This window comes from Phascolarctos cinereus, unplaced genomic scaffold (genome assembly GCF_003287225.1).
Source record: "Phascolarctos cinereus isolate Bilbo 61053 unplaced genomic scaffold, phaCin_HiC Scaffold_1;HRSCAF=81, whole genome shotgun sequence".
In the NCBI taxonomy this organism is placed as follows: Eukaryota; Metazoa; Chordata; class Mammalia; order Diprotodontia; family Phascolarctidae; genus Phascolarctos; species Phascolarctos cinereus.
The window spans coordinates 124,757,836-124,773,221 of NW_027555514.1; the positions used below are offsets into that span (position 1 = coordinate 124,757,836).

A 15,386-nucleotide genomic window follows, 5' to 3' on the forward strand; every position below is an offset into this window, starting at 1 on the left:
GGGTTAATGTGAGCCCTAATTTTGTGTCTGGAAAGGAACAAAGAAACTTCGAACTATTGAGTGAGGATGTGTTATATTGCCTCGTTTGTTATAGAATATCAAGGCTCACAAGGCCTTGTAATTAAAAATTGTCGATAGTTTCAATTCAGGTGACTTTGCATAAAATCACTTAGCCTGATTCTGTTTGCTAATCCATTCGATGGAGATAATAATGCATTACTAACCTCAAAGAGTTGTAGTGAGGAACAAATGAAATTACAAAGTGCTTCATGGAGTTGAAAGGGAAGATTTCAACATGAGTGAAGAGAGGGCTCAAAGTATCAATAAACTAAAGAAAGAAGCAAAGAAATAACTGTGTGGAGCAGGAAGGTAACAGAGCAGACCTATAGCACTCTGTCATTGACTAAATTTTCTTTGTGACTGGTGTCCATAAGGAGGCCACTTATGAAGACATTTGTGACAATTTTACAGAGTATTGAGAAATCAACCTGGACAACTATATAGCATATGTCAAGTGATATACACAGGTCAAATCTGAAACATTAAAGGAAACTCATGCTGCCATGGAGAGACTTAATGGCTAGGATCTGATGGATCAGCCAAAACAGTTGGCTGGTGTTTTATTTAGGGCTTCCCTATCTCTCAGTTTAGAGAAGTGGCCTAAAATGTAGCAGGAGCTCAGACTAGTGATGCTAATGACAAACAGTTCTATTGTCCAGATACAAATCACTTCAGAGGGTTGATTTGCCTGCATTCAGTCTTGAAGGAAGGGGGATAGGATGGGGCTCCAAAGAAAGGCCTCTATTATTATTAAATAATACTATTAAGTAAAGCCATAGTCAGCACCTGCCTAAACAAAAGCACACAGATTATGTTTTATCAGGGCCATTCTCAGTAAGATAAGCAATCTTAGAGAGACTCAGGCTCTGATTCCTGGATAGTGGAGAAGGCAAAACATTTTTACAAGTAAATATAGCTAATTGTATTATGAGTACTTTTTGAAGGATGGCTCTGAGCTTTATAACTTGTCATGGAATTAGTAGACTAGATCTATCTTCTAGAAAAACACACAAAAAACTCCAACAAAAACCCGCCTGATGACCTTAAGTACAGAATTTTGTGAATTTTCTAGAAATTGAATTGGAAAATGTGACTTATAACCAGAACAATAAAATTGTTGACAAAACTGATGCAAATAAATAAAATACTGATGGGTTTGAGCTTAATAAGGATATAGTGATCATAAACTAATACCACATAAAATTAAACATTTGGTAATTGGAAAATGGAATCACGTGAGAACTTTCAGAAGCTGTCATATATTTGTAAGTAACAAAGAATTTTGTATTGGATCCATCATATTTTTATATCTATACTGAAGGAATATTTTAGAAAGACTTGGATGAATAATAAAAATATTTTATTTCTAGCCAAATGCAAAGCACACCCAAAGCAGTCTAAGTTGGTGTAAGGAGATATGTTTGTCATATTTATGCCTTCCACTGTTACCTCATTGATTCTACCTCTGCAGTCCTGTGCTTTTGAGAGACCCTTTCTGCCTTAGGAGCCAAGCACCTGGTAACTTTCCATTGGCCCAAGGAGGCTACTACTGGACTAGACAAGGGGGTGGCTTAACTAAAGGGGAGCGGGGAGGGAAGGGAAACTAAGGAAAGGAGTTCTGCATAAAATCATCCTGTAATACTCTGCATGTTCACCTAGCAAAGGAAATGGAATTGCCTTTACTCACCATTCCTTTGGCCATCCTTGATTTTCGTTTTAATCAATTATGTGACATCTTAATCTGTTGTTCCTTTTCAGATGTGACATATTTTAAAATATTAGGATTTGGGGAGAGGGTTGGGTGTGTGACCTACCTTGTGAGAGTAATCAAATTGTGAAATGTTTTTACAGGATAGATTGCATAAGAAAGCTGTTTGACCTGGGCTTTTGATCTCATTATAACATAAATTACGTTTTAAAACATTGCTTTCTGGCCAGAATTCTGTTATAAGTAGAATGTTAAAGAAGATTTGGAGAAAAATTGTGACTTCCTATTATGTTCAAAAATGTTGTTTTTTTTTTCTGATTACAAACTCATACTTTGAAGACTTCAAATTAAGGCTTACAAACACTGCAACTGGCATGGAGCTTGACGTGGCATATAGTATTATTGAAGCAGAAAGAAATAAAGACTGTTTTGGATGCTGGGGTCAAATGACAGAGGTATAGAAAGTGGAGAAAATTGAGAAAAGGCTCAGACTGGAGGAAAAGCTGTTTCATAATTTGAGTCAGTTATTTATTTTGCAGTGTTTTATACTTCTCAGAAGTTTACAAGCCACAAAAAAAAAAACCCTAACTTAATCATGTTCAGTCAACTAACAAATCATTATTAGGTGTGTGTGTGTGCTTCACACATAGCAGACACACCTAATAATGATTTGTTGATTGAATATGATTAAGTTAGGTTTTTCTGTGGCTTGTAAACTTATAAGAATAGATAGATCTTCACTTAAATGGAATGGTGGGGGTAAACCCCACCCATAAGGAGGGGGGCAAACATAATGTCTGGATGAAACCTTACTAGATCTAGGTTTTGGTTTATGTAAGTATGGTTTTCTGATCCACAATTTAGATTCAGTGTATATAGTTGTATTAGACTTTAACAAACTAATTCAGATGTTAATCTAATGAAGTGCTGAAGTTTCTCAAGGGTATTTATCCCAAGAGGTGATTAATAAACAATAGCCTATTTTGGTATGAATGAATGTCCTTTGCAGATGTCTTTAAATTGTTAAGATATTCTCCCCCATCTGTTGATGAGTGTGGCTCCCTGTTTTGGTAATGAGTGACACTGTTTTCTTTTCCTTTAGATAAACATGGTGCTGAAGATATTTAGCCTGGTTTTGATAACAGAAATATAGTTTAATTATGCTCCACTAATATACTTTTATCCTATGCTTTTTCTGTAGTACTTTGGAAGTTTGCTTGTGATTTTCTGTGTGGAGCTAGCCTGTGGTGTTTGGACCTATGAGCAGGAAGTTATGGTAAGTTCAAAGGGGGAAACTAAAATATTCTAAAATTTGAGTTAAACCAGCTTTCAAAAAATGCATGATTCCAAAGGCAGTATCATTGGTTTGAAGGTACATTTTCTCTAATTATAATACATGTGATAAAAATCTATTTCTCCTCTGGAAAAAGAGGTCCTTTCTGCTGTGTATATACTTCCAAAGTTTACATTATAAATAATTTAGGGCATTTTCCTTGCTCATTGTAGACACTTAATAAATACTTATTAATTTGGGGGGGAAGGGCACTCATTTAGGAGTGATATAACTCCCACTGTAGAAAAACAGCTTTATTCATTATATTTGTAAACACTTGTAATGCAATACTTTATTTACAGAGCTATTGATATTATGCAGATATCTTTTCTTTATTCCCTTTTGTGTACATGTATTTTTAAATACAAAACATTTCTTTTTAGTGCCTTAGCCTTGTTTTTTGAATGATTATTAGTTTTTTATATATGTCATGACATATTCACATTGCAAGCACATATTTTGGTAGTAAATTAGTGATATTTACATAATTTACATAGTATGATTATGAAATGAATTTTTAAAAATCAAAATATATTTCTCAACTTAAATTTTTAAAAATCCAGGTAAAACTGCATAAGGTTAAAATGTACTTGAGTAGATTTCGGTACAATATATAGTCTTTAATATGTTTGCCCTTTATGCCTTTGCTGCAATTTGTCCTTCTGGGCTAAGAATTTTATAGATTTACAAATTAAAAATTTATGTTGAAATAATGATTTTTTTTACACCATCTTTATGAAAATCTGGCTAATTTTTGGTAGCTTAGTTAAGAGTATCTAATACCAATGCTGGGAGATTTTTGCTCCAAAACTTGTAATAACCATTCTGTCTGCCATTGCTGTGGCATTTGTCAGGTAGCACCTTTTTTCATATCCCCTTTGGCCTCAAATCTTCACCAAGCACCATCTCTTCAAGTAAGAGTTTCTGGGTAGCTTTAGTATCTTTAAAGTCTCAGGTAATTTACTTCTGTTTTTTTTCTTTTCTCTTACCTCCTCCTCTTGAAGCTGGAATCACTCAGTCTTATGTGGTTACACTAAATCTAGTAGCATTTAAAAAGTGTCCTGCAGTACTGTTAATCCACTTCACCATGTTCCTAAGCTTGTATGGCTTGTCAGCCATTCATTTAGATGAATAGACTTTTTAATAGAAGGTTTTGGATGATGAAGTTGTATACTAACTTTTAGGGGAGGTTTAGAGTGGTTTTTTGATATGTTCATTCTTAGATGTCTTAATTTCAGTATGGGTATTATCTCCAGGGGGTACCTCTCACTCCCCATCCATCCCTTCTCATCCCATGTGACTTGCCTGTGCCCTCATATTATAAATTTTCTACAAGGGTACACTTGACATTCTGGGGATTTTCCCTTAGGTGTCTTAGCATTGTGTGGGTGCCAGTGGAGCACATGGTCTGTACATGAATTTATCTAATTTAATAAGTTATCCTTTGTTCTCACTTCATGACTAGCCCACTGCCTTTTCTGGTCATGCAGTTCTTCAACAATATGTTTTTTTGCTGCTTTTCCTTTGTAAATCTTTTAAAAAATAGAAAAAAATAATGAATTCAACAATTAGTAAATACAAATATTTCAATATTAAAAGAACAAAAAAGATGCTTCTGCTTGGTAGCTTTTTCAAATATATATTGAATTTAATAATACCTTTCAATATGCAAAGGACTACAAAGAGACCTATTTTGTGGCTTTTTTCAAGTACATGTTATATTAGCAAAAAAGTAAGAAAATTGCTGTTTGTGTTCCCTTCTGTACATCTTCTGTTTCTTCTGTGTATTTTGATAATGTTTTAATATTGCCATTTTTTTACTTCTATAATTTCTTACAAATTCACCCTTTACCCACCACAGAAACCCTCTTTTTTTTTTTTTTGGTGAGGTAATTGGGATTAAGTGACTTGCCCAGAGTCACACAGCTAGTAAGTGTTATGTGTCTGAGGCTGGATTTGAACTCGGGTCCTCCTGACTCCAAGGCCAGTACTCTATCCACTGTGCCACCTAGCTGCCCCAAAAACCCTCCCCTTTAAGGAAAATACGTGGATTCAAGCAAAACAAATCCATATATTGGCATTATCTGATTTTACTGTGTACTTCTTCATTGGTAATATAATGCATCTTATGACCACCATGTGACTTTCTATTGTCCTTTGGGTGACCTGCAACTTTTATTCTTTGGAGATTGTTATATCCCATGCTCCATAGCCACAAAGCATCCCTGAAAGAGTATTAGCGTTAAAGAGATGGGTATTTGTTTCAGAGAGAAGTCTGAGGTCATTAAAAGCTGCACATTTTACCAAATGCAATGCAGCTGGTTCTGCTCCTCCTCTTTAATTCTGTGTACCCAGTTTGTGGTGCATCTGGGGGGGTCTATTCAAAATATGCACATGAACTGATAGACTAGCTCTAGAGGCTATTCAGGGCTTTTGTTTTGATGACTTAATTTTTCAACTTATTAGTAAAACCAGTAAATGCAGATTTTATTAAGTTCTGGCAAAGTATTTAATAATAGAAATTTGTACTTTATACTTTTTAAAGAATAGGACTGGGACCTTTATATAATTTTCTTTTCCAATTTAATGTACCTCAGAGAATTGATTTGCTTTTAGTAGGTCTTTAATACATGCTTGTTAAATAAATGATTGAATAAAAGAATAATCTTGTTTTTGCTGTGACTCACATCTTTGAAGAGAAGAAGGAGTCTTTTTTGGACCTTCGTACTGTATCCAAAAGATGAGTCTTTTCAACCTATCATCCAAAACATAGGTGTCACATAGCAATTATGTTCCTGGTAGAAGGAGAGGAGGTATTTGGTTCTTTTCATACAGAAGCAAAGGATTTTTGGCAGTTACATATTCATATATTTGGGCAGTATTATTTCTTTGACTAGAGATTTGATGGTGAATCTGCTACCATGATGTAAGAAAGCTTTGAAAACTAAGTGAAAAATTACAGAAACTGATTTTTTTTTGCATTTAAAATGGCATGTGCAGAGTATGTTTTGGCACCTATACAAATCTGAGACCCTGTATAAATATGCATGCTTCCAATTTATGACAGCTCTAAGCTTGAAAGAAGAACTTATGACTAATTTCTTCCATCCATGAAATTAAAAAGCTAGGGCAGACTGTTAAATGTAAAATAATAAACTGTTTCTTAAAAACGAAATGTTATATAATTGTACTGGTTTACCAAACTGAAAGAAAATATAGGTGTATACTTTATGTTAAAAAAAATCTCATTCTCACTGTAAGTGCAGATAGTAGCTCTCTTGAGGGGTAACATGAAGCCAGTTGATTCTAAGAATTGATCCTACTGCTACTATGTACATAGCTGGTAAAGTCAATGCTCTTTTTAAATTGTCCTCAGCCTCAAAAATAAATCTATCAACTTAGTGTTCATGCAGTGAAGAGCAATTCTCAAAATAACTTAATTCCCTTGTCCTTAGCAATAGCGTTTGAATAGTACCCTTTATGCTGTTTTTAAAAGTCAAGGGATTTAAAAAACAGTTGACTGCCTCTTGATTTTAAAGTTAAATTGTACATTGGCTGTGTAAATATTTATACATGTAATGTTACATATGGATAATTTTAGTGAGATTTTACTAATCTCTGATGAATTATTAAAAATTAAACATTTGCAAAGGAAATATTTTTACCCCAACTATATTAAGCACACCCCCTTGTGGAACTAAATGCCAGTTTGCAGTTTAGACACTCTCTGATCTCTCCTTATCTTTATATTGAAACAATCAGATTGATTCAGTATCATCTTTTAATTGATCCTATTTACAATTAATTAATTTTGTCTTGTAACTGCCTAAGTCTTGGTTCTTTGTCTCTGAACTGAGTTCAGAATTCAGCTGGCCTTTAGTGAGTTAAGTTTAGAAATCCAGTCTTCTTGTTAATCACAATTCTGTTCTTGTGTCAAGGAAATCTGTTACCCTTGAAGAATGGAGATGGACACCAGGGAGTATGGTTTAGTATCTTTATACCACCAAGCTATCCTTCAAGGATGCCTGACTTATTATCCATAGAAGTCTGGTCCACTATCTCTAACCTTGCAGGTGGCCTCAAACAATGGACACTTGTAAGCTGAAAGAGAGGAGGAAGGGGGTAGTTTCTTGCTCCTTATTCCCAGTTTCTAGTTAATCATATTGTCTCCCATGCCTCCTCATCTCTGTAACTAATCATGTTGATTTCACCGTTTATGTTCCTCTCCTATGAAGTCCTGTTCTTTGTTTTGCACTTCCTCAAAAACTATAAAAAGGGTAGCCATTCCCCACCTTGGGGTCTTAGCTTTTACTGAGAAGGCTGAGATGCTATTTTTTTGGTAAATTCACACTTTACTGACAAATTGAGCATGCTCAGAACTTTGTGCCTCAGTTTACCTAATTCAGAATACAACAATATAATTCCATCTGTAGCAGCTCATGGCATTTTTGATGATGCTAACTGCCTCATAAAGGTCCGGAATAGATAGATATATATTTGTAAAATTCTATTAAAGCACTTATGAATGTTTTATTATGATACCTGTGTATTGTTCCCACATTTATTCACTAGGAAGGAGGGTTAGTAATTAAAATGTGTAGAAAATTCCCCCTGCCCCTTAACAAAAAGAGCATTTGGAATCAGAGGACCTAGACTTGCCTCAAGTGTCTGAGGCAGGATGCTGCCCCCACTTAACCCCTTAATTTCCTCATTTGTAAAATGAAGGAACTGTAGTTGGTGGTTTCTAAGTGCCCTTCCAGCTGTAGGTTTATTATTTATGAACGATGAATGATAATCCTGAATCTACTGACCCTACCAAAGTTTCTCCATAGTTCTCCCACTTCCAGTTTTATTTTTTTGTGTTTAACTTGTACACTAATAGCACTAAGAATGAAAGTTCCATAGATCTCTAGCATCTGCCGAATTTTGTAGAATCCAAACTTCACTTAAAATGTACTTTGTGTTGATTGCTGTTCCCTGTGGGAAACTAATAAAAGTATACACTAATATTTGGCTAAATCCCAACATTTTAAATCAGATCCTCAATGGCTTATTGTGTTTCTTTCCAAAACTGATCTCAGGATAATTGTGGTGATGTAGATGACAAGTATATTTTGTTGATAAGACTTTATGTAGTGAAATAGGATGTATTTTGAAGATGCAAGCAAGAGATCTGAAATCAGATGTCCTCTGTGTCCCTCTGGTACATCTATGCTTTGAATTTAATTAGTTCTTATTTGTTATGTTGTCTTTAGTTGTTTGCCTGCATAGCCTGTTTTTAGATGGCAAGCTCCTAAAGTGTTTGGGCATGTGGGCATTACTAATCCACTTGGCAATTAGGATGAATTTGTGACTGTTTGTTGGACTTTTATAAGGTCATAGGTACTTAAAGTAGATCGAGGTAGACCATAATACTTCAAAAGATCTGTGCTTTCTTTTGTGTGGGTGAGGTGGTCTCTCTACAGTCTAGTATCACATTATCTTCTTGAGTTGATATGAACAAAAACATTTATTACCTGTTAGCCATCAAACAAGGGAATCAGTGAGTGATTTGCATAGCAGCACCATCATCTCTGAATTTTTAAAAACTCTGCCATAATCCTAATCTCCTTAAAAAACTTAATTATTAATTTCATCCACAGTGTTTCATACCATTTCTAATTAATTCTCCTGCATACCTATTTCATTCATTGTGTCTGGTCTCCTTTTCTGCACTGAATTAGACTGAATGTAGTCAGTACACCTAACTTCACAAAAGTCATACCAATGGTAGTTCTAGTGTTCATCATCTAAGATTATGCCAAAACCATATTGATGAAATGTAGGCAAGCAGATAGATCAATTTTATATCTAGCTTCTACTGTATGTAGAGATTGGCACTGCAAATGCATCTGAGGGTAGTCCATTCCCACAGACTCCCCATTATCTCCCATTCAATTGTCCTACCCCAAGTTTCATAAATTTACTTAAGTTGCCAAAATTTCTTTCTTTTTATTAGTTATCTTTTACCTTATTCTCTTTTAACCCTCCTCTTTGTCCTGTGGTTAGGCATGTGGTTCAAAATCTTCCCTTTCCTCCTCCCTAAAACCAATCTCTTAGCTTAATTATTATTTTCATGATGCCCTTTTCCAAAAAGTGAAACTGAAATGATCTTAGGATATTTGAATTGGCATTTCATCATAAATAGAGGCTCCTCTTCACACAAATTTAAAAAATTTGTCTTTGACGTTGAAATTTTGAAAGTTATCAAGTATATGCCATTGCATTTCAGAAGTGGGATTTTTCTCTGGCAGATCTTTGGATTCAGTCAGTTGATTATTACTTTACTGTCTATGTCCACAACTTCTGGGTAGTTATCTCATATTTTTCCTGTAATGTATTTAAGGTTTATATTAATGTCATGTTTTCTGGAGGCCTATGATCCTTAAATTAACTCTGCAAATCCCATCTTTAGTATCATTTGCTTTGACTTTATAGTATAGAATTAATATCAAAGTTGTCTTTTGCCAATTTTTTGTCCACTTCTGTATTTTTGAGTTCCAAACCTTCATTGCCTTTTAAGATGCTACTGTCTTGGAGTCTCCATTATGTGCTTTTCTACTTTGATGTTTTCCTTATTCTTTGAGAACATTGATTTCTCACTTAATCTTCATCTTTTAAAAGTTTTATTCCTCCTCTCTCTCTCCACGTGTATCGAAGGAGCAGACAGCCATCTCACGAGATTGTAATAAAGGGACCAAATTCAACCTTGATCCAGAGATTTCCCTGATCCAGTTGATGAACTGAAAGGACAATGACTCTTCATTTAGGACTTTGTATCTTCCTCTAGGGCTTACTTCTTTTTCTAATTTCTCCACCATGCTCTAGGAACCTCACCATCCTACGAAATGGAATCAGCCTTGGTAGTCAAGCTCTACACTGCCTTCTGCCCCTCTGATTGAGAGACAGAACCATGAACTCCAAAATCTCCCTTAAAAGAGGGAGCCCAGTACAGCCATCTTCTCACTTCCCACATGGCTGCAGTGCTTTGAAACTTCTCTGACTCATGACCATCATGCTCCTGCCCAGGGTCCTTTTTGTATTGGTTACTTCCTGCTCACCACCTCCCACCACCCTTTTTAGCTTTCTTTTCTATGTTTTCTTACCCTGTTAGATTATGAACTCCTTGAGGGCAGAAACTGTCTCTGGTCGGGTTTGTTCTTGTTTTTTTGTTTTGTTTTGTTTTGATCTCCCAGCCCTTAACACAATGACTGGTGCCTAGAAGGTGCTCAATAAATGTTTATTGACTGACCAAAAAAAAAAGTTTTATTCCTCTTTTGAATCACTTTGAATTTTCTTTGGGGAATCTGTACAGTTCTCTTTTTAGATTACTTTCTTCAGACTGTATTAATTGTTATATCCTTGGGTAGGGATTCTTACTCATTTTTCCTTATATTTTGATGAGTTTTGTTGTTGGTGTTGTCTGCTCGGGAGCTACGTTTACGTCCAGGCTTTCTCTCCTTGAATTTTGTCTCTTGGCTATTTCCTTATATTCCCGGCAGCTTATCTTGACTTCCTTTCTCACTTTTCAAGCCCTCCTTTTTCCATTGCTCTGGCATGCACTTTTCCTTTTGCACAGACCCCCTCCACCCTGAGACTGGGTGTCTGGTATTTTGTTCTTCCCTGACTATAATAAATTCCATGACAGATAAATGATCACAAGCAGGATTCTATTTCCTCTTCCCTTAATCATTGAATTGCCTCTCACTGCAGTACCACATCATTCGCTCACTACCACTGTTACCCCCAAACACATGCACATACACTCAAATAATCGTACTCCCTTTCTTTCCCAAGACTGGCCAGAATCAGTGTTTTCCCAGCTTTTGTGGGGTCAGATCGAGTCAGTGTGGGGGGGCGGGGAGAATTGTTGGGAGCCACCATAGCCAGACCTCAGAATAAAAGCCTATGAGGTTCCCTATATTAATTGCACTTAGCATGCTAGGTATCCTGCCTGTGGGGAAGATGAGCGGAACCTTGTAAGTATTTTAGCTCTGATTTTATTCCACAAGGCTTTGATCTTGAGTGTTGTTTCTGCCTTCTTATCTTGTTGATTCAGCCTTAAATACTATAAATTTGGCTTGTTATTTCCTTTTTTTGTGGTTGTTCAGTTGGAGCAATTATGCTAAAAATGGCTACTGTGTCATATTACCTAATTCATGGTTTGTCTCAGTACTCCTCAGCTGGATTCATTGACCACAACATTTTGTTCTAGTGCCAGTAAGAAATTTCCCTCTTGACAATTAGGTAGAACCTATGGACATTCCTTGTTCTTTTGTAAAACAAAATATCCTTTTCCCTTATAAATTCTATTTTTTCATGTCTTTTATTTCATTCCAGTTCAGATTTTATTCTCTGTGTTCTGTTCTTCTGCTCATCAACCTCTTGATATTAGTTTTTTTTCCTGACTTCCTTAGATTATTAGGGTTGTTTTATTTTTCCCAGTCCTAGCTAGGACTGTCTCATTGGCCAAAAGATAGAGAACATGTATTTAAGACCTTTTTACCTTTCCCTATAGTTATTAGAAAGGAGCTTGCATTTTATATGTATGTAATTGATCAGGGCCTTTAACAGGAAGATAAACGTAGCATAAACCTAATATTCACTGGAGTATTTCCTTCTGTTTCCATATTTCCTAGGGTTCAAGTAGAGTTACGTAATAATAATAATTTATATAACATTTTAAAGTTTGCAAAGCACTTTATATAAATTCTCTCATTTGCTAATTAAAGAATTTCTTTAATTAAGATAGGAGTTGTGAGTTAATATGACTTACTGGTAAGAGCCTAGGAGTTAGACCTGGTATCTACTCTTAGCATTGCATTAGTAGTCTGAGCTTGGGCAAGTCACATAATCTTTGTTGGTATCAGTTGTTTCAGTTGTAAAATCAGAATTGGACTAGATGATTTCTAAGTTTCCTTCCTTTTCCAAAAATTCTGTGGTTATCAATTTACTCATTGCTTCTGGGGCCATTAGACAAAGTTTTATCTTTAGTTGTAGTTATATTACCTTTAAAAGTGGGAATCAGCATAATGTATTTAAGAAATAATGAGACTAGTCTGGCTAGAACAAAGGGTTTATTTAGGAAAATAGTTAGAAATAAGAATTGAAATGTAGTTGAGAAGATATGTTTTTATCATCAGACATGGCTAATGTATTGTGCCCTTCATTCTCGAAGAGGACCATGACATCAGGGAGATGATGACCATGACTTGCAATTGACTTTGATTTGAGTGAGGGAAGGCAGTGCAGGGTCACCAGCCTCACTTTCTCCCCTGACCCATCTAGGTCCAGTGGCCAGTTATTCATCAGGTCGACTGGAGATGGCCTAGGATGCAGTGGGAGACCCTGGCCCTTTTAAGCTAAGGTCTTTTTAGGTTCTCACTTTGAGTGAGGTAATGCCCATTCAGTGAATAGGCTTCTTTAAGAAATGAGTCAAGGATGGCCCCTTTAATAAAAAAGAAATCAAACTGGAAGGGGACGACCCTCAAGTTTATAAAGAGGCGTAGTTGAAAACAAACCTGGAAAGGAAGTACACCCTAGTTATGGAAGGCTCTGCATGCTACACGAAGGAATTTGACTTTTATCTTACAAGTAACTAGGGAACAATTGAAGTCAGATTTTGTTTTGTTTTAATCAGGGAAATGACATAACAAATATGTGATAAGTAGACTAATCAGTTCCATCTTATTGCTTACAAACACTTTCCTTGTGAAATGACTTTGGGTCAATGAAATATTGAGCTTGGTGTGATCTATATAACAGTCTCCTTTCTAATATACAGTATTTCTCCCTTCTAAAGTCAGCAAAGGTTTCTTCTCCATGTTTCCTTTTCAGTCTAGTCCCACCTAACTTCAATCACTTCCATAACCACCTCAAGATTGACTAAAACTCCTGTGTCCTATATACACATGCATATAGTTTGTTAACTAAAACCCTCCTCCTTTTATCCATTATATAGGTAGTTATTTCTCCTGTCTTTTCTATTAAAATATAAGTATGGAAGTGGAGCTGTTTATAATGTGGTTTTCATTTCCTTCTGCAGCTAGTGTTCTACACTCAGTGGATACCCTGTTCAACAATTGGCTGGAAGTATCCAGAGGTGGGGAACTTGTGGCCTTTGAGGACACATGTGGCCCTCTAGGTCCTCAAGTATGGCCCTTTGAATCCAAACTTCACAGAACAAATCCCCTTAATAAAAGGATTTGTTCTGTAAAACTTGGACTCAGTCAAAAGGCTGCACCCAAGGACCTAGAAGGCCACAGAAGGCCTCAGTTTCCCCAACCCTGGTAGATAGACACTCAGTGAATCTGTGTATGATTCAGTTACTAAATAAATGCCAATTGTAGACTGTCTTTTTCTAATAAATGCATATTTTGTTTGGGGTGTTTAGAGCAGAATGTAATTTGGTTTTGTTATTTGCTTTTGATATTTAGGTCCCAGTGCAGTGGTCAGATATGGTCACTTTGAAAGCAAGAATGACAAACTATGGCTTACCTAGATACCGGTGGCTGACTCATGCTTGGAACTTCTTTCAGAGAGAGGTAAGAACTCTATTGAAATAAATGAGTGAGGAGTAAGTGACCTTACTTTGTGTGTGTGTGTGTGTGTTTAAGGTGGATGAATTTTTTGTTATCTGTCTGTGTGGAAAAGTTAAATCTATGGTTCAATTACAGCTGAAGCAGGTATCAGGGAAGTTTTTATTTCATTGACAAAGACCCCAAATTCCTGAAAATACTAACTACTTTCCATCCTTCTCATTTCCCCTTTTTGTCTTACATACGAATTATTTTTAGTATTTTCAGAATTTCTCATAGCTCTTTTGCTGAACTGCAGCCAGGATTCTTCTCGGGGTAGGGGCAGAGGGTATTCTTGAAAAACATTCAGGTTCTGTTCACGTAAGTTATTTAAAAATATTTAATGTCATTAGCAATAACAAATTGTTTTTCTTTCAAGAATATTCAAATCACTTTTGACTGACTTAAAGCGGGAACATAAACATGCTTATATTTAATTCTTCTTACTACATTACCTGACTCACTCTGGGGTTTAGAACTTAAATGTTCAAACCAGTCCCTATGCATTCTCTTTAATGACCAGCATACTACTGGAACAAGCTCTGGATTTGGAATCAGAGGACGTAGGTTCAAATTCTGGCTTACTTGTTTGGCTACTAGCTATTTCCTCATCTGTAAAGTGAAGAAGTTGGACTAGGTGATCTCTAAAATACCTGTAAGATCTAAATCCCACGATCCATTATGTCACTCTGTTTCTCCTCTCCCAGAGCCATAACTAGCAATTTTGGCATCCAGGGCAAATGGCATGAAATATGTCCTCCTTCTTAAAGACAAACTAAGTGGGAGATAAAGGGAGCAAGGCAGACTCAGACCAAGAAGGAAAGTCAGTGTCTGGTAGCTTCCTATTTTAACTAATTATCCTTGCTAAGTGCTAAACTCAGTTGTTTCTATGTTGCTGAAGGATTGTAAGTGCAGTCAGCATACTCTAAATTTTAGAGTAAAGCCCCCGTTGCCCTACTCTAGTTATGACTCTCTTTCTGTAATTGCAGAATTTATAGTAGACATAAATTTTTTTGTCTGTAATTCTTTTCTTTATAGAAGAAAAGGTAAAAGACAAAGTCTGGGAGGTGGTATATAAGATAATTTATATTTATAAAGCACTTAAAGGTTTATGAAGTATCTTTGTTTTAACAACTCTGTGATGTAGGTTATCCCATTTTACATATTGAGAAATTGAGACTCAGATTAGATGAGTTTTTTATATTCCCATAACTAGTAAGTATTAGAACTGGGGTTCAGACCTGAGTCTTTTGATTCCAAGATGGGGATCAAAAGACACTCAGATGCTTCTCCTTTTTATAAGTAGGCACTCCTTACTCCTAGCTCAGGGCTAAAACTGGCTCATTATGCTAAATTTGTTGAAATACTCAGGCTCATACTAGCATAGATTTCCTATTTATTTGAAGACTTTCTAATTTTATTTGTTTAGTTTGTGTTTTTACTAAAAATGAACATAAAGAAAACTAATGAAAACATTACAGTCTGTGAAGAAAACTGTCTCCTGAAACTGGAAGCTCACAGTACTATGAAATAATAGGTCTTACCCCTCCCCCCGTAAAGCCAAAAAGAAAAGCCCACTGGGACAAAAATGAAGCCCAAAATGAAACTTTTTTTCCCTGATGATTGAAGATGCAAAATGTCATCCAGTGTTATAAATGGAGTTACTTGT

The 15,386-nt window shown here is 35.8% G+C and overlaps 1 protein-coding gene across 1 annotated transcript in view; it reads left to right on the forward strand.

Annotated features, from left to right (window-relative positions):
* TSPAN12 (tetraspanin 12) overlaps nucleotides 1-15,386 on the forward strand; it is a 78,416-nt gene that overhangs the window by 36,251 nt on the left and 26,779 nt on the right. Inside the window, exons 5-6 of the mRNA XM_020966350.2 lie at nucleotides 2,970-3,044; nucleotides 13,577-13,684. Coding sequence (XP_020822009.1) covers nucleotides 2,970-3,044; nucleotides 13,577-13,684 — 183 coding nt within the window. The remainder of the gene's footprint in view (nucleotides 1-2,969; nucleotides 3,045-13,576; nucleotides 13,685-15,386) is intronic.